General features: G+C 35.9%; 1 protein-coding gene and 1 non-coding gene across 2 annotated transcripts; one reads left to right on the top strand and one right to left on the bottom strand.

Moving 5' to 3' along the window:
• Positions 1–243: 243 nt before the first annotated feature.
• LOC143450421 (guanine nucleotide-binding protein subunit beta-1-like) lies at positions 244–19,365 on the bottom strand. The gene is made up of 9 exons (XM_076950958.1): positions 19,053–19,365; positions 12,818–12,856; positions 12,507–12,613; positions 10,777–10,840; positions 8,059–8,221; positions 7,789–7,855; positions 5,599–5,800; positions 4,571–4,787; positions 244–3,293 (listed from the first exon to the last, which is right to left on the bottom strand). The coding sequence occupies exons 1-9, from the start codon at positions 19,122–19,124 to the stop codon at positions 3,187–3,189; spliced, it is 1,038 nt and encodes a 345-aa protein (XP_076807073.1). The 5' UTR covers positions 19,125–19,365; the 3' UTR covers positions 244–3,186.
• Positions 9,040–9,193, top strand: LOC143450935 (5.8S ribosomal RNA). Its single transcript, XR_013114828.1, has one exon. It is a non-coding gene; the product is annotated as a 5.8S ribosomal RNA (ribosomal RNA).
• Positions 19,366–20,644: the final 1,279 nt, after the last annotated feature.

Raw genomic sequence — 20,644 nt, forward strand, 5'->3', positions numbered from 1 at the left:
GCCGAAAATACTTCTGCTTGGCACGCAGATACTGGGGTTTCTGGAAGCTGTGGAACTGGCAACATGACTAATCTTCGCAGCTATTGTTAACTTTATAAGTGTGTCACAGTTAAGAAGGCTGCACGTTATGAAAGCCCAAATCATTAACTTTTATCGCAACCCAAGTACATCAGTAAGGGTGCTGTATGTTTCGTTTACTTTTTGGTGACTCCCGTCGTTAAAATACAAATAACACAGTTTGCATTCATTTATAACTTTATTTATTTAGTGATAGACAGGTTCACATTTAGAATACAAATACCTAACTCACCACTGTAACGAAATCATCGTAGCTTATTAAACATCTCGAAGTTATTAAAAGCGTTGTTTTGAAACATGAGCCAAAACGTTTGCAGTAACGAATATTATGTACAACAATGCCATAATCGACGACACTAAATGAGCAAAAAATAAACCAAGCAGTTTGAATGTGTGAACTGGGTAGGGTGACACTATCAGTGCTCGCTCAACGAACGCAAACTTCCCAGCGGTTAAAAGGTAATATTGGGAAATCGAGGAAATCTAGTAGTGGTTATTGCAGCTCCAAATGCATTCTGTGCCAAAGTCGTCGAGCAAGGTGATAAAAACGGTCAAAGAAATAGGTTTGGGGAGGGCAAGTTTGGAATGTATTGAAAACCGCTCTGCACATCGCCTGGGGAGGGCCGGTAATCTCAAGTAAAAACAGCCTCTACCACAGTGTTGCTGCTAAACCCATCCAGCTTGTACAAACGTTTTTTTGCTTATGTGGGACAATGCGGTGTTTACTTGACATTCACGTCCCACGCAGCGCCTTCAAGCATACACACATAGAAACAAACACGTACATTAGCATACTGCTGCTCGTATTTCAAAAACCACTATGTCGGTCATGTGAGAGCGGTAGGTTGGGTGTAGTTAGTGTTAAAAGTTGATTGAAATATAGACATAGTCAGTAAAAATAAAATGACACATTGCTATTAGCTACTTAGTCAAACGACATAGCAATACCCATAATAAAGTTCATAATAGAATACTAATAAACATCGGTTTTGAGCCCGCTTCAAACACATTTTACAGGATTTGTAATACAACAAAGACATAAAACTCGGAAAGTTAAAAAGGACGATACCAGTAAGATATCTTCTTTAGTTATAGTACAGGCAAAACAACAGATAAATAATAAGAAAATGACACTGATAGCGCACACGATTAAGATGGGGTCCACGGCCATCTGTCGCCGAAATCTCTACGCATAAAGAATAATGTAAGCGCTGGTTTCTGGCGAACATGATTTACTGAAGAGCATTAATATGAAAACATGATGATAGTTGGTAACGGTAACTTCATTTTGATCGGGTTTAGAATTACAGTAAAAGTTTCAAAACGCGCAAGTTGCAGAGAGAAATTCCGAAGTTTGAACTATCCAAGGATCTTTCTGAAATTTTAACGCATGTGCTTACATCTTCGACGTAAAATTAAAGTCGTACACTTTATTGTCAAAGAAAATCAGTATGAAGCGACGCTGGCGTTGCGTTCTACAGAATCCAACATAAACAGCTAGTCCCTTATTCGTGTATGACGTCGCCAGTAATTATAACAGCAACTCGATAATGTAGGTATCGTAGTGGGCATACGGAGTGCGTCAATTCTCGAAATTCTCTCAAACAATGCCACGCGGTCCGAGTCGATATTCGTTGGTACAAGAAATTGCAAATCGATATGTCGTCATTGCGATGGATTTACCAAAACGCTTATTCCAGGATTTTCAACGCAATCTTACGCGGGCTTCAAGCGAGTTCAGTTTCCATCTTGACTAAGCGTTTCCTATATGTTTGTAGGGTTACGAAGATAAAGTGAATTTGGCACACTTAGCATGCAAGTAGGTTTCTTTTTAAACGTTGCCTGTGCGTCCAGCTGAAAGCAAAATTTAATCCGAAATTCTAACTGAAAATGACTACATACACGTGAATTGTAATAGGCAATAAGCGATTATTACATAAACTAGCTGATTAACAGCGTGTATCCGGCCGCTTTCCAGTGACGTGCAAACCAGCCGGGAACTACTATTGCACATAATTCAATTGACTATGGCGTTGGCTGAATACGTTTCGTGTTTTGACAGACGATTGCGCTGCCACCATACTTTACGCACCGCTGGTGGTTTAAGGTAACGGTGGTTTAACCTTACAATTTACGTGCACTATCCAAGTAGCAGCAACCGTACTCACCGCAGACCTTAAGGGTTCGATCCAGCAACGAAGCATGATCGAACCGGAATTTACCGGTTTGTTTTGAAGAAATGAAGTTCTGTTATTCCAAATGTGATAAGAAACACGATTTTTTAAGCGCCGAAAGTTGCAAGAAGTAACGTTGGGTTAGCGTACAAGAAAGTACATCGGTTGGTGTAGGTCAACGCAAAGAAACTATTGCAGAAAACGGACGCTGATACACATTCGCCAAAAATGGTAGTTAGTTAACCAAAAAAGAACAAAATAAAAATCAAATTGATTCATATTGAAGTCGAGCATTAAGAACAACAGAGCGGTATGCACGAAATATCAGAATATAAGCAGAAAAGCCGAAAAGCATACAATTCATCAACGGGAAAACGAATAGTAAAAAACATAATAAACCCTGTTAGCTTACTAACAACAGATGTGCTTTAATGACGGGGAAGGTGTCGGGGTGGCGCTATTCGTTAAAAATATCATATTTTTATCTGCATACCTGATAAACATGTTATATAATAAACTGGTATGAACTACAAAACACATGTTTCCACTTCGTGCCGTGTGAATTGCAAAGTGGGCAACAATGAATCTGTTGTCGAATCATGTGTTCAGGGTATTCTTTGCTATACAGTTGGTCCACTGCATTATAGCGAGTCGTTTTCATAAACTAAAAAGAGTGATATTGACATATAAACATAGACACATTCAGACACTTAATCGAGTTCGACCTTGTCTGTTGCAAGCCCCACTGCAAATCGAAGAAAAACATAAGAAAGTTATCTAATAAAATAGTTTGCGCCATTCTGCATTTCACAGCACAGCAGGCGACTCATATCCATAGGGTGTCACTCATTATATATTTGTCTTTTCGTTCGAGTATCATCGCCGGCGACCATGCAACAAAATGACGGGCAGTGTGGGTCAACCGCCGCAAACGTTAATTCCATACTTTGAGAAAAGAATCCCACGAACCGGTTGCGACTGCCATTCCGTCGGAGGTAATCCCAAGACATGAAACTCGATTGTCGTGCCCGGCAAGCACACCTGTTCCACAAAAAATAACGTTTCAAAGCGCGTACTTGTAGTTGTAGTCGACGTTGTAACTTACAAATGATCAGCCCCAACACGCTACGTATAACTGGGTGATACAGCTGGATCTAGTGAAACGTGTAGGTCGTTACTCATTAGCCAGGTGTCGAATTACGTTAGCCGGGCATGGAAAAGTGGTTCGGTAAGTGCAAGAGCGTACAAACGACAGGATTAATAAAATTCACACAAGTACACACTCATATCTATATATATTATATAACGTACATGTATCCATACAAAACGTTAAAGCGCACCCTACGTTACGCGACTATGTAATGCCCCATAGATTGGCAAGAAACCACAACGTAATATATGAAGGCAAACAATAATTAATCAATAAGGGCAGACGCAACCGAACTACTTCACTCGGGTTGCTTTGTTCTGGATAATATTCATAGCACATATGCCAATGGGAGATAGGAGCGGTCGTCGAAATAAAACGTTTTTAAAAGCCTCGAAGTCAGTCGTAATGACGCACACCAGAACATACCGCCAAGCAAATACATGGGTGTTATGAAGAAATGCATAATCATTTTGCGAAATGCACCGACACTTGTAGTTAACATATAGCTCAAGATTATGTCAAGCAGCTATTATTACCTTATTAATCTTATTCGTCTGGCCAAATTTCAAATCGAATCGAAAACCAACTCTAACTGTGTGAGATAATTTATGCATTGACGCCTTAATGCTTGCACTGTAGATATATGGTTACTAGTAAATAGCATACATCAAAAAATTTTGCAAAAAAAATGCCTAAATTGTGTTTATGATCAGTTCTACCCATATACATTAATAAAATGATATGTTATTTCAAATTTTATATCAAATGACTTAAAAAAATTACTGTACATAAGACAAGCCAGTTAACAATTTTATGTAACAAACACAATATCAAACAATGGATGATATGTTTGTTTCGATAAGGAACCATTATATGTATTGGAGTGTTGCTAAATTAAATGCCACACGTTATCAGCAACGGCCATGCTAACAGGAAGTGTGTAGGTCCACTTAGTCATAGTTGCAGCACGTCAAACAGGTAACAAAGGGCCTCACTCGCCTACTGACTAGAACTATAATATAGCGGCAGGCAAAAAAAAAACTGAAACTATATAAATGACTAAATACTGTTCTACTTGTTGGTTGGTTGGTAGTGCTTCAAATCGGATAAAACAATATTTGCCATCGGCGTATTCGCAACATTCAAATGCAATAATGTAAAAACCTACCGGCTCTATCGCCTTTCATTGAATCCCATATATTGCAGTTAAAATCGTCGTAGCCAGCAAAGAACAATCTTCCGCTCTTACTAAACGAAACGCTTGTGATGCCGCATGCAATGTTGTCACTGCTGTATATCATTAGTTCTTGGTCCGAACGAATGTCAAATAGTCTGCAAGTTGCGTCATCTGAGCCTGTGCCAAACGCGAAACAACTTGGGAACATCTTTAAACAAAATGGGAATCAATTGGGTGGTTACAAAAGCTACTGCGTTTGTAAATGTCATACATTGCTAAACTTATTACAGCCACACATTAGAAAAACATCATGACTTCAATTAAATTTAACCAACCAATTAATTTTATCAACCAATCAGCCATTGCGCGGTATCTAAAACATTGTTTAAAACACAAAAGGTTCAGAACCATCCATAACATGATTATTTGTTTGCTATCAACCAATGTTTTTATGAAGAGTTCGTGTTGGAGCTTATACTGACTTAGCCATTACTTTTTAAATTTGGGCACAAATCTTATAGTAGAAGTTTCTTACAGAGTTTCTTGATTTATCAAGACAAACTTTCGCACCAAAAGTCACTTGGCAAAGATCAAAACTACCCGTTTTTATTTATGAAAACAATCATTGTGTGTTTAGTGCAAGGTATAGGACAAGGCCTAATCATACATTTTGATGTGTATAAATCATTTACAACCAACACAACTAAAAACTGATTGTAACAAATGAGAAAAGCTTCTAAGCTTTCAGTTGGCTTGATATTGGGTTTTACTTAGCTTTTTTGGAGAGGCTTCTATAGCTTCTCTAAAAAAAATATTCTTGAAATGAAAACAACACTGAGGACAAATTTTCACTAGTTTCTGTTCAAAACGACATGCATCAAATTTAACTAGAACATTGAAAATTTTCCTTCCAACTACTATGTGTATTTTTATACGGGAGATTAATAATTAGAATTGCTGTGGGAAAAACTTGTTTAATGTTATTTCAATTTTTGACTAAACGATCCAATTCCACTTACAGCAACTGCATTAATATCTGATTCATGTCCACTAAATGTTTGCCGACACATTCCATCTCTTAAATCCCAAAGTTTAGCTGTAGCGTCACATGCTCCAGAAATAAAACTGTTTTTGTCTTCAGAAACAGAAAGAGACATAACATCGCCTGTGTGTCCCGTAAATGCTGTGGTCTGCATCCCTGTCTCAATATCCCACAGTGCACTGAAACAATAGTTATGTAAAAATAAAAGTAATGCTTAGAAGAATGTCTGCTCAACATTAAAACATGATCTTAAGTACTACTGGGCATAAACATTTCCAAAACTTCATAATGTATTCGAATCCAAACCACAAAAATATGGATGTAAGGTATATGAAAATACACGAGTATGCAAACTGGCTAAATTGGTTAGCAATTCTTACTGTGTAGCTTGTAAAGAAAAATAATATAGTTTCCAAAACTAAACTTTAAAAAATGTTGCATGGCATCTGTGATCAATATGCTACAAGTGAAGCACTCATTAATTATTTAAATGTTCAGACAGCAAGCTACTACCATCTAAAACAGCATAAAAAATTTTCCAAGCTGTAACTTTTTCACTTTAATAATTCCATACAAATAATGGTACCTCCAAAATATAAAAAACCTTCACATTAAAGCAACCACACTATTAAAATAAATGTTACGACCAGAGATTACCAAATTGCTACATTATTATAAGACAAAAAAGACAAAAGTATATCATTTCCTTGCAGATACCATGGTTTAGATATTAGAATAGTTACATATCATTTTTTCTTTTAAATATAACGCATTAAGGATTTAATGTATCACACCTCACACGATCAATAATGCAAGGTATTAATGCCCAAACACCATTGGCCATATCATCAGAAAGCCTTGCCGAGTGTAAATGCTTCTAAATTAAGCAACTTGCACACTAAGCCTACATATTTTATTTAAACCGATGTTCCAGTTTTCTGCATCAACAACATTGAAATATACTTTAGTGGAATGAGAATCACTGAAAAACCAAACTGGACTACATCCAATAACTGTTAATTGAGATAATTAGTGAAGTAAATATTTGAAATTGATAAATATATGTCTGGAATTGTTGAAATGCTATTGATCTGAAATACTGCATACTAAGTTGTATTCAGTAACTTGAATATTATTACTTTTCCAATGTGTCCCAGTTAATTTTTATATTACCTTTCATTCACATCGATCACAATGTCACAGTTCTCTTTTTAACCACTCTCGTTTATAGAGATAAACTGGACAGGCTTTAAAGTTATTTGAGCTTTGAAACATTAATTGGCATAAGCCACTGTACTCATTGTTTTTTGGTTTAAATTAGAGATATATTACGCTCGAGGGCTTGAGATAACTCCTCTATTAAACAATTTCTTGTACAGTAACTGAATTGCAGAATTAGATTTATCTAATGTTCCTTTCATTGTTCTTACAGTTTATTACTCCCGCCTAATTGGCCTGCAAAGGGTCTCTGTTACATCTCATTCAAACTTATTTCCATGAAATTGTCATGTGATGATGTTGTATTGCCTCCATTAAGAATGTATTCTGTTACAAGTTAACTATGCTAGCATGCAAAGCTGAACAGCAGTCATTGCATGTGTAGATTTCATCCATGCGAGTGGAAAATTTTATAATTTAATAAACATTAATTACATTTTCATGGAAATAAATTGTAAGAGTTGTATTTGGTTATTAATTATGCATTAAATACAACAAAGAAATTAACTTTCATTCAGTTATCATAAAATGTATTATTTTATCAAATTTAACTCCCAAGACTGTGTATAATCTTGAAGCAATGAACATGCATGTTTAGTTAGTCGGAGCATAATCGCTGCTGAAGAGCTGCCTGGGGTGAGCCAAATTTAGAAATGGGTAAGGACCCAGTAAAATCGAAAGCAAAATCTGTCTATGTCCATTTCTACAGGCAATGGAATATAGACCTTTTATTTTCACCACCAAAACCAGACATTTGGGTATAGGTTCACTGCTCTCACCAAAATCTGACTACTTAAAGGTGAAAACTAGTGAAGCTGAAATAAATGTACAAAGGCTAAAAAAACAAAAGAAAAGTGGAAATGTTAAGACCAGTTTGGTTTTGCACTGCTGATATGACCAGTTTAAACATTAGATGCTATGTATGTAATTATCAGAATTAAGTGCTTACCAAGTCATATCTCCAGAACTTGTTACTATTCGACCATCATCCAGAAAACGACAACAAGACAAATAACCTACGCATGACAAAAATGCTCGTTAGCTGGTTTTCGACGACCGTAATACTGAATACTGTGGTAGGTGTTAATTTAATCTGTTATTTTTATGCCTGACTACAAACTGTTTATTACGATTCAAGTAATAAAAATATCAGAATAAACTTAACACTGAAAAAACACAACACTGTGTAAAATTACCTTAGCACACATTTGTTACATACCTGTGTGACCATTAAGTTCCCTGGAAACTCTGACATTTCCTTCTCGTGTTTTAAGGCTGTATATTGAACAAATATTATCAAGACCACCACAAGCAACAAAGCTTCCTGACGGAGCATATGCGCAAGTCATTACCCAGCTGGAGCGCAAAGGTATTGCATGAACCTGCAAGTATTTCATAACTATTTAAGCCATTGTTTTTAACCTACTAACAATGATCTAAAGACTTGTTAGCAACTTTTCCAAGTACATTTGTGTTGGAAAAAAAATTATTACTATTATGCTAAATTATAAGCCTAAGGCAGTGGTTCTCAAACCAAGGTTTGCAAAATATTTTTATTGGGTCATGAGCTCATTCAACTACAAAACTTCAAAAAAAAATTTAATTCAGCAAAAAATAATAAACAGCAATCCTATCTAAGTACAGTACTTCCTCGATTATCCGTCCCTCGTTTAACCGGCATTCGATTATCCGGCCGAGTGATCAATGACTTTGGGAGGTCGTTTTACTTCGCATGATTGCACTTGCAACTATCATATGCGTAAGATTACTCTGGTTTTTATTTTTCAATTGACGTTGAACCGCCGCCGTAGCTACTACCGATTGAATGGTTTAGTGAGGTCCTCTGATTGGACCCGGAGCAGCTGGCAACGGCCGAACCGGTGTCCGAAAAGACGATCTAACTTGATCATTTAGAGGAAGTAAAAGTCGTAACAAGGTTTCCGTAGGTGAACCTGCGGAAGGATCATTATCGAAACGAACGGAGGCTCCCGCTCGAGCTGCGGCGGCGTCGCCGGGAAACCGGCCGCCTCTCTCGCTTGTCGAGGTCAAGACGCGCCAGTTGAGGCGCTCGACAAGACACAAGTCTTTCACGGACGTCGAGTACCCCCGCGGTTTCAAATGACGGTCGTCAAATCGTCCGCTCGGCGCTCACATTCAAACCTGTGACTGCTTCGTAGAAGCTGAAACGATAAACGATGATGGCTCTTGGCGGTGGATCACTCGGCTCGCGAGTCGATGAAGGACGCAGCTAGCTGCGTGAATTAGTGTGAATTGCAGGACACATTGAGCATCGACGTTCTGAACGCGAATTGTGGCCTCGGGTTAATCCCGGGACCACGCCCGCCTCAGGGTCGTCTGAAAAGCAATCCCGGCGCGCCCGTCGCCCGGGCGAATGCGGAGTCGGACGGAGACCTGTGTCTCCGCCGTCCCGTCGAAGTCAGCAAGGGTCCGGCACGCGATCGGAGAGCGCGGCGGCGGATCGACCTCAAAGAGGTGTCCTCGTTTCGCCAAGTCGCCGCGATCGATCACGAACGTTGTCGATCCTCGGCACGTGTGACGTCTCTTACATTTCGGCATCAAGTCGGACGAGACTACCCGCTGAATTTAAGCATATTACTAAGCGGAGGAAAAGAAACTAACAAGGATTTCCTCAGTAACAGCGAGTGAAGCGGGATGAGCCCATCGCCGAATCCGGTCGCTTTTGGAGCGCTCCGGAATTGTGGCGTATAGAATTCGTCTTGCGCGCGTCGCGGATCGCCCGCGTCCTTCTGATCGTCCCATAGCGGGTGTCAGGCCCATGGCGGCGATTTGCGTGCGTGCTCGGTAAAAATACAAATTCAATTATCCGTTTTTTTTGCTTATCCGGTCAGATTTTTGAAAATATTGACCCAACTTGACCGGATAATCGAGGAAGTACTGTACTAGTAGTATCAGCTACAAAAAGTGCAATGAGGCAAGGTGGAGATCATAACTAGATTGACAAATTGCAATATTTTTTGTGATTACTATGAAACACGTGTTTAAGCGGTAGCTTTATTGCATCAATGTCACTTTTTCGGGAGGAGCATCGCAAAACAAGTGCATGTGAAATATTAAAGTGCTAAATGTATCAAAATAAAAAATAGTTAAAACAAAATAGAGAAATAGACTAGATGTGGACAGCGACACGATTATGGTTTGCCTCGCTGGGAGCAGAACCACTTGTGAAGAATAAACAAACCCAATCGTCTCATTAGGATGCTAATAAAATATGAAGTCTGAATATCAAACAAAATGTAAAGAAATCATACAGTAAATGGCTCCACAACAATACCGTATTACCTTGAAACTGTAAGCAGCAGCTTAAAAATTTTTTTTATCATCATTTTTGTGGCTTCTATTTTTTATCTGGCATTATTTTGATGAAAATATACTATTCACTCGTTCAACATAACTCTTTCTTACAATTTCTTTTCTGTATCTGAAACTCTTTGCCTTTCTCACAAAATATATTAACACACGTAGGCTTGAGCTGTGATACCATACGAATATCATCCTGGTGAATGTGCGCATACGATGTACTTTCTCTCTGTACCGACTGGCTTACTGTACCTTAGGTTCAAGGGCAGTTTACAATCAAGTCACGTTATAGAGTATTTTTATTTTTGTTAAATGCAATCTGTGTGATCGAGATGGGTCACAATTTCATCTCAAAGGTGAAAGTGGGTATTGAGCTACAAAATTTTGAGAGCCACTAGTCCAAGAACCATAATTTTTCACATGAAAATACAATATGCAAAGAGGTTTTTCTCTTGATACGACTAGATAATTTTGGTAAAAACTGCAGACCTTAAATACTCTTTGCCATTTAAGCCGTAAGTTTTCAAATTACATTTCTCCCTTACATAAGATGTGATAATAACTGAATGATTATGGAAAAACTCTTTTGTAGTCTTACTTTATTTGTGGTGTAAGAATCCCACAAAATCAATTTTCCATCTTGTGAAGCACTGACAATGTGTCTGAAAAATTAAATAAATAAATTGATACACTGCGTTAGTGATATATATTCAGTCAATATTATACAGACAGTGAAAGCTCACAACTAAATTTAGCTTAAATTTAAATCTTAAATTAATTTAAACCAACTTTGACTGTCCCAAACTCCCAGTGAAACACCTATTACAAAGCATGCAAACAACTAACTATAAATTGAATCTCTTCAAATCAGTGTTTTTGTGGTCCTTAGAGCATTAGTGTAATTTTACTATAGTTACTAGGGCAGTTTCTAGGTCATTATTATGTTTTTATGTAGTGAATGTAAATTGACTGTTTTCAGAATAATTTCAGGCACAATTTTCATTGTGCAAAATTAATGGTAAAAAATTAATATAATACGCAACACAAAGCATGATTTTGAGCATTGCGACTTGGTTTAAACACTTTGTTTTTTTAAGTTGATAACAATGGTCAATGAGGCTGGTGAATATATCAACCAACATATGCTTTGAAAGTGAAGAATATTAAAATTTTGAACATTGACATCTACAATTCTAGAATGTTCTTACCACTCTACTCGTTTATTAATCATTTGTGACAAAAACAAAACTATTCAGCATGGGCATTCATAAAATTTCCCAACATTTACAACAAACAATGATAAGCAACTACAGCTGCAGTTAAACACCCATTCTACAACGCAAATTTGGAACATCCGAATGATTTTTGAAATTGTGTTAGAGTGAAATTATTTTTTCATTGCTAAAGAGAGCGGGGAAAAACGAACGCACTCTTTTCTAATAGAAGAGCAAAAGTACGAGCAACGCTTTTTTTACAATACCGGTTGCCCAGCTCTGCACAGGGGTACTCAAGTATGCAACAGATTTCTTGTGACAATGAGACAGATATTATTATTAACCACCACACTTTCAATAAAAAGGTTACGATTATTTGATGACAAAACCTTTGTGATGTCTTTGCAATGCACAACAAACAGCTATTGTGTGTTTTAAAATAATGAATCTCTAAAGTTTGTTTGTGTTTTTGCTAATTTCATTTCATCACAGACACAAGCATTTTAAAATACTGTTGAATGCGCGGATCCTATCATTTCTTGTTTGCTCTATGCATTGTACTGTTTGTGGTATCCTGGTTTTGTCCACCAAATGATAACAGCATGAAAAACGTTCTACCTGATATGACTGTTGTAATCCATTGCGTAAGTCTAAGTTTAGTCACAAGACTGTTTGTTTCAAACAAAAAAAAATTTGCTTTGAAAAGCAGATGTTTTGAGTAACGTACAATATAAGCATTGTGCTTGTCATTCGCTCACACAGTCACACTACTCTGGCATAACCCAAATATATTACTGTACAGAACAGAGAGATTGAAGAGAAAAACATGTCACGTGCAGCTGTGCGCTCTTCAAGCATGGTGAAACAAAAGTGGGCAACGAACAACAACATTATTACAAGTCGACAATCATGGTATGAATAGAGTAGCTTATGTAGGCTATATAACTATTTTTATGATCAAATTGTTACATCTTATGTTAAAAAGTATTGCTGAATACATAATAAACGACCGGATTCGGTAAATTGTTTGCACTTTATCTGGGTTGATTTGTGACTATGGACAAAATTTTAAGGTGGACAATGTCCTTATGGCTAGCTAATACAAAATACAAACCTTGAGTCACAGCCCCAGTGCATAGCGTAGATTTTAGCTAAATGACCACGCAATGTTCTTCTCGTTCTCATTTGTACTCTTCCAATTGGATCAACACTAGCAGCAATCTAAAATATGAAAGTATTGCACAGTACTTTATACCTGCAGAAAAAATTTTCAAAAAGGAAATAGGCCAAGTTTCACTATAATAGAAATCAACTTGCATTAAAATCTAAGACTATAACTTTCAGTACCAAAAAATCAAAAACTATAATCTATTCCAGTACTTTGACAGTCCATAAAATAAGCAATCAGATCTTATGAGCATTTACCTCTGGCAGCGAAGCATCACATAAAGCCATTCTTTTTTCCTAATCATAAAATAAAGTTTTCATTATGTTTCATATACCATATATATAATAAAGGAAATAAACAACAGGGCCTAAACAATTTCTACTTTAAAAAAGACTTAGGATGAAAACAAACTACCGGTAGTAAGATTATTAAAAATGTGGTATGTATTAGCACTATAATACAGATGAAATCGGTTAATCACATATCCAGTAAGTCTGACGTTTTTTGCCTTTCAAAACAAAGCAATCAGACCCAAAAACAGGGAAGGATTTATATGCCAGACCTCAAGTCTGATCAAAACATTTTCTCTCTCATTTGTCGAAATATTACAAATGTGATAAACATTGCACATGTCATTATGGTTAAAACAACAGAATCAAAAAATTTCACACACGAATTAATTGTTACAGTCCGTTTGAGGTGTTAGAAATCAGTGACCGTCGACGTAATGGAAATGCTGTATTGGATGACATTCAACTAACATTATTTAACATTGTAGCACTGCTAGCCTATTAATGTTCGAGTTTGGTACATTTTGAATACTGATGAAAGCCATTGCAACTATGCCAATTGACTAACGGCAAAAAAATAGGATAAACGGTTATGATTTACTTAATTGGATCTAGGTTGATTGGGATGCCAGGTCCCTTCAAGATCTGTGGCGATAAGTAGAAACAGGGGTGGATACAGCTTGGGTGTTGCAACACAAATCTCCGTAGTTAAAATAATTTTTGCGCTCACTACTAAGTTTATTCTGCTTGTTAAAAACAACCAATATTTTGTTATTGTTTAGAATATAGGTTCGCTCCCCTGGTTTTGATATTCAGTTAACCTGTTTAACTTTTTATTTGTTAAAATTTTCTTATTTTTATCAGCGTCGATGTTTCGCCCTAATTGTAATAGAAAAGAATTTTCAAAATTGCCTGCATTGTCATTGATGGGACTGGGCATAAATATGATTGAAGATAATTAGCTCATCGAAATGCAAAGAAAACTCATAAGAGAAGGAGAAAAAGCGCAAAACCAAACAGAGGAAAAAGAGAGACAGTAAAACTTGTTTATCTTGAAAACACTAAAGAGAGAAGGGATAACGCAAGACAACAAAGAGATAACAGTTACGAGAGCAAAGAGCGCAACACAGGACAGAAAACCAGAAATGAAACAAGAAAGCTTAAAGTGTGAAACAAATTATAAAAGAAACTTGAAAGCGTAATACGGGGTGGATTTCTGAAAACAGTTCAAGTTTGACATAATAATGCATTTTTCCCGTTAATGTGGTCATTGGTGATGTTTCCAGCCAGTTACCTGTGATTAAAATGCAAAAATGTTTGAGTCTGTAGAATGGATTTAACTCTAAGCGTGCTGTAAGCAAGTTCTACTTCTGTAAATAAACTGAAATACGTAAATAAACGAAATGTCTAGTTTAACCAATTCAATTCAATCCGATTTGAAAACGAATAAAAATGCGTAACTCTATCAATTTGTTCACCCTTCGAGAACTGAAGCGTCGCAGTAACAGGTGATGTTAAAAACATTACGAAAACAGTTTTGGCAATATTTCAAAATTTGTTAACAGGTTTTAAATAAAAAATAATCAATAAAAAAATTTGTATGGTTGTAGTATCGACTTCTGATTAACAAAACTAAACCAAACGACGACTAAACTTCTGATGTTTTCTACTGTTTTGGCTCTTGGTACTCATTCTACGTATCCATTGAAAAGGTTAGGATGCATCGTATTTTACCGACGTAATGTCACCCAATCTGTTGCTAACGATGGGCAATCAGTTTAGCAGGAGACCAATGCAAGAAGACTGCTCTTAAAAATTGCTCCAAAGATATGAATTTTATATTTGATCAATTCAAGCATTTGTTTCTAATACATAATTAAAACTATGGGCCTAATTATTTCAATGTAACGAAAGAATAACTTGCTTTAAACTTTTTGTGTGTTCTCAGATAAGTTTGCAAACCCTCTTTGATTTGTGTCGTTAATGAAGAGCAATTGCTTTAACTATGCTAAGAAATTCGTTTTACTTTTAAATAAAAGTAGGCATGATATTTTTCTTGAGGCAAGTTGAAAAAGCAGACCAGGACACACCGCAAAACGAATTGTGATAATGCACTACGTAACTACACAATAACAATAATGTTGTGCCAATGTTGCGCTCTCACAAGGGGGAAATCCCCAAACGTCAATTAGTTGTCTCCATACATTTTTCCATTTTCTTTAAAAATCAACGCCTTTGTATAATTGGGGCAAACACAAAGAGTTTACGAAAAAAATGAAAAATCTAGACGGGGCAAATTAAATTTTGAGGATTTAAAGATGCAGCAGAAATGAATCTGAAAACAAGGCAATTGCCAACTCATTATGTAAGAACCTTAAAAGTGAGTGCCAAGTCCAAAGACAAGTAGATCTTATATGAAACAATACTATTAACTGAACATTCTGGTAACATATTTTCAAAAAATAATTTGTGGTTAGGTGGTTATTGGCAAAAGAAAATAGCAAATAGTCTCAGTTTGTGGACTTCATTGTGATATAGATGAAGACTCTTGTTGTGTCATAGATTAGTCAAGTCACTTGACAACATGCTGCTGCTGTTGCTTTCCTTGAGCAGTAGTCAACTGAAGTCAGAAGTGCAGGTCATAGGAGTTTAGCCTATGTCCAACTAGGTTTTAAATGTAAAAAATCCTATAGCACAATCATTTGCGTCTGTGAAGTTAAGGTATTCTTTGGATCGCAAAGGCTACCCGTCAATCTAGTACCTTACTGGTTGGCACGGTTTGGCTATAGGCTGTCACCTATCAAGCTATTGGCAATTAGAGAAATCTATACAGTTGCAACAGAAACATACGCGATATACAGTAAAGACGGGAAAAAACTTAAATTGCTCGGATTCGTGGAGTCCAAGTAATCAGAAAAAACTACTCGATCATGACGTTATAAGTAACAAATTGCTTAAGGCACCCAATTACTGTTTTCTGTTCCAAAACAATTTAAGCATAAAATTGCGCACTAAGATCTTCACACCTTTTATTCTTCTACTAATGTATCAATAAATCATGAACACGAGAGATTATGACTGCTATACAAGCTGCACATGTCTTTCGTCCACCGTATTGGCATGAAGCCATGCACGATTAACGCCGCGACTCTTTACGAATGTGGTATATTACCAAAACACATAAGTTAATATTTTCTTAAGCAAGGTACAGTGCTTCTTAAATTAAAGCCAAATATACCGTAAATGATATTTACTATTCAGTTTTAGCTGCATAAAGCGTTTCTCATAATTTCTTGTTAATCTAACTGAAATGTTATAACATAGTTACCTAAACTTAATCTAATTCTAACTCAAAATAAAACCTTTAATGTAACTAAAATCAATCTTTTGCATGCCTTAGTTTTCCTCCTAACTGCCTACCTTTAGTAACAGAAAGAAAAACGTTTTAGTTGGGCAATTAACTGAAAATGCTTCCGTAGAAACACTTCGTTTGTAGGAATACAACGTCTAACTCCAGCATTTTATAGCTTGGTGAGGTGTGCTGCTTAATGACTAGGTAATCTCGACTATCAACTAATTACTAATATGTGGTGCATTGGTGTTGATGCTACTCTGCAAAACCAACGATGATATCTTTTATATTTTCACAAAAGCGAACATCGATACAATATTAAATTCTGCTGAAAAACACACAGCAAACATGTGTGTGAATGATACTTCTTTGAATGAAAGTAGCCTGCTGAAATGAACACACTAAATTTGATAGTTTTTGAAGATGATTGAATGATGAAATGGTGATCTCGTTAGTTGATCATTTAAACGGCTTGGTTATTTAAAAAATCATTGAAGTCTACCTACATGCGAAAACAGTATGACTCAATCGAGTCCGAGTATTGAAAACATGCCAATACTCGATCGAGTGATTTAACTCGGATTCAGATCGATCCAACCCTGATATACAGTTGGTACTGCTCAATTTATGAACTTGCGAATGTTGTCTGTGATTACCTATGACATCACAATAGCCTTGACCAACGTCACAATTAAGGCCAATTTTTTATAACTATTTTACCAGAATATTCAGTGAGTAGTATTATTTCATATCAACTTGTTTTGGGACTTGTCCATCACTTTAAGTACCATTAGTAGGGATGTGCAAAGTTGAATAATTCATTACTCTAGAACAGCGGTTCCAAAACTTTTCTAAAAATTTTTCCTGGTGGACCTCTTGCAATTATTTTGATATTTCGCGGCCCTATAAAAATCAAAGAATGCTATAGGAAAATGCAAAAACCACACCATGAAAGAAAAAGCAAAAACTATCAAATACGATAAGCGTTTAATGGGATGGGTGCACTTCTTTTGCTGCAATTAACTCATCAATGTTTGGTTTGGTTTGGTTTTGGATAGCGCAACTCTCATGTCGTGTACTACATCCAGTCGGTTTCGCTATTTTTTTTTTCATATTGAGTAGAGTGGAAATAGTAATAGTACAGCTATAATGTTGAAAAGATTCGCTAACTAAAGACTAATACAAAGCAAGCATAAAACACGAGAAAGCTTTATAATCGAATCACAATCATTGCTGTACATTGCGGCCCCTCTGAAACTGCTTTAAAAACTAGTTCTCTTTGCGGACCCTCCCAAGCTGCTTTACGGACCCCAGTTTGGGAACTGCTGCTCTAGAATGATTGTTTTGAAATAGTTCCACACCAATAACAATTACACTTGTTTGTTACATCTGGTATGAGCAACTGTTGTTTTATGAAATTCTTGCACATAGTTGTCTTTTTTGACAAGAATAGTTAATTTGGGTATTTTACAAGAAATTTACACTATAATCACAGTAGATTAATCCAAACAAAACATTTAAGGACGAATTCACAGAGATTTTTGAATAAAAGATTTTACGCTTGTTTGACTTAAAAGAGTTCCTTACTTTGTCTGCATAAATAAGTTAAGCAAACGGAACAAGCGCCTTGCTTGCCTTTTTCAACAACGATCGTTGTGTTTGTGTACACTTGCCGCCTTTTTTCCTTCGCTGTGATTTGATGCATTACTTGCCGTTACGGTTAAACATGTTTAATTTTTTAACAATTTAAGTGTTTATGCAGAGTAGTAAACGTCGTGTTCAATGAAACTGTGTATAATAATCGTCTTCGAAAAGACTATACAAGGTAAATTAAAACCTCTGTGGGCAATGAATATAGTCAAAGTATTATCGGTCCGAAAAAGATTAGAATAGTTCTAGATTCGGTTGTCAAGGATTCCACATTCTAAAATGCACATCCAAACCATTACTAAATAATTTTAGTTATCTCAGAAACCTCTTTCAACCTTAGGGCCATTTTGGGTGTTGAAAATTTTTCGATCGGCGATCGGGTTATGAGAACTTATGATGCCATAATTAGCTTGAGCCGTTATTCGGTATGATACTGATGTATCAATTTGGCCACCCTCAACCTAAACGAGGTTTCATTGATAGGTATTTGATTGTGCACTAATTCACATAGATGTATGAGATGCATAAATGTAGCAATAATAAAAGAACCATCAGAAAAGGTTTGTTTATCAACTAATGGGGTTGAATTTTTATTTGTAGTATATATATACCTTAAAAATTGGAACTCAAAACAGAAAGTAATTGTTTGCTGTACGCCACTATATTTTATTGTAGTCTGCCTTAGCAGTATTATTAAAAGTGATATTTTAGAAGTATTTTTTGAGTGAACTAGTTTGACTTTTGATAGCGTCCAAAAATTTACACTTTGAGCATTATACCAAGTTTCACAGAAACTTGGAGTGCACAATATCCTTTGGCGGGCAGGCATAGGCTGCCTACCCTTGTTTTAAATAATACCATTTGCAGAACATAATATGATGGAATGGGGAAATGAAAATCCATTAAGGAGGCAAATGAGTCACAAAAATAGCCAGTCAACATACCCAAACAATAGGCTTTTGAGAAATGAATATTAGTTACTGACATATGCACAGTGTTAACATGATTTTTCCAGTTTTAAATATCATTTCTCAAAAGCCTATTGTTTAAATATCATTTCTTTTTATCACAACACAAAAATTTTAAAGGAATATACACTTAATACTTTTTGTCTGTCATACATATAACCATTTTAAAAATAAATATCTATTGCTAGGAACAAAAAATTCTTGTTGCACAATGTAATACAAACAACATTACTCGTATTTCTTTTTTGATGTTTTCTGCTTCATTCCGTAGTTCTTCCACATGTTGCTGATTATCATTAGACATTATGAAAATTTAGATAGTTGATATTGTTTTCTAAAATTAGTGTCTATCTTCGAGGACACCAATAAATTTTGCTTCAAATTGAATTTCTTGCTGTTGCACCGAACTGGGTGATTCTCACCAAAACACACACTAACTTATTCTTCCCATCCAAAAATGATGATTACATGCACTAATATAACAGAATACCTAATATTTACAGCAATTTACACATCCACTACACAAGAAACCTTGTTAATTAGATGTCAAAGGGTTGAAGGTATTAACAAATGCTTGATACATATATGATACATTCATGTTATTCTGTCATTTTGCAAGAAAATCATTGTTTCCAAAGCCAATTTTTGGCTAATTCCAAATTACTATAAAGAAGTTAGACTCTTCTCACTAATTGGCTAAAAAGTATTTCCACAATTCATGCATATCGTTATACACAATTATTGCATACGTAACCAAGATAATCAACAACATATATAATCTGGCGAATTTGACAGTTCAACCTTGTTTTTTTAAAGTGCTGAACCGAAGATAAAATGTCTGCTTAATAAGCTATTCAGATAATCAACATTAAAAGAATGTAACAATTTAAATCAATTTAAGTAAGATAGCACGCATTTAGGATTACACTACAATTATGAAACGACAACTGCATTGAAAATTTAACTGCACCAAAATGAATAGTTCAAGTAAAGCAATTAATCAATGACTTCGCCTAAAACAAACATTGGTGTGTAACAAGTAGGCCTATGGAAAACTGTCGTATATAATACATATTTAACATTTGTCGAAATCTGAATTGGCGATTGCTTTTTCTATTGATTAGGTACATCTGTTTTTGAATTGCCAAGTCGGAATAGGGCAACAAGTTTTCTTAATTAAAAGGGTAAAATATGTGAGAAGAAATCTGTTCATAGCAGTTTGATGTCAGATAGCGAGGATCTTACTTTTTTGTGGTGCAGATAAAGATGTCTTACTGTGTATAGTTTGTTTTTGTGATAGCACAAACATTTTCTCCGTGAAAACAAGACTATAATGCATCATGTATCAAGTTTTGTATAACTAATGGAGGGTAAATCAGTCATGTGTAACAACATTCTTTTGCGAATTTGAGGTTTAAATAACATATATCAAAACTCTCCAAACCGGTTTCTCTTAAACCATTCTTTACATACACTAACCACTGAATAGCCTGGCCATGTTAGACAAATCTAAAAACCACCAACAAAAAAATCTGTTTACCAAGCTTATCAGTTATCACATCATCATATCATATATGCAGAACATTCCTAGCTGAGAACCACTGATTTAAAATATAGGACCTACAATAGGGTTGTCAACTCATATGCACCTAGGGCGAAATGGAAAATTGAGTACGATTATGGATGCACCAACAAACCAAAGATGAACTTAACAAAATTATTTCAAAGAGGTTATCCAAATTCACATGTGCAGTTCCAAGCCAAACTTTGTTATTGTCTAACATCAGACAAGCTGATATTCATGTGAATCCAAATCCTATTACC

The sequence above is a fragment of the Clavelina lepadiformis genome, chromosome 3 (assembly GCF_947623445.1).
Source record: "Clavelina lepadiformis chromosome 3, kaClaLepa1.1, whole genome shotgun sequence".
Classification (NCBI taxonomy): Eukaryota; Metazoa; Chordata; class Ascidiacea; order Aplousobranchia; family Clavelinidae; genus Clavelina; species Clavelina lepadiformis.

Excerpts from the sequence above, each read along its gene's own strand:
- LOC143450421 (XM_076950958.1), bottom strand. The coding sequence starts at position 19,124 with ATGTCTAATGATAATCAGCAACATGTGGAAGAACTACGGAATGAAGCA. Across the intron at positions 10,841-12,506 it reads CACTGGGGCTGTGACTCAAG|ACACATTGTCAGTGCTTCAC; the intron begins GTTTGTATTTTG and ends TTAATTTTTCAG. Across the intron at positions 5,801-7,788 it reads AGTTCTGGAGATATGACTTG|TGCACTGTGGGATATTGAGA; the intron begins GTAAGCACTTAA and ends CTATTGTTTCAG.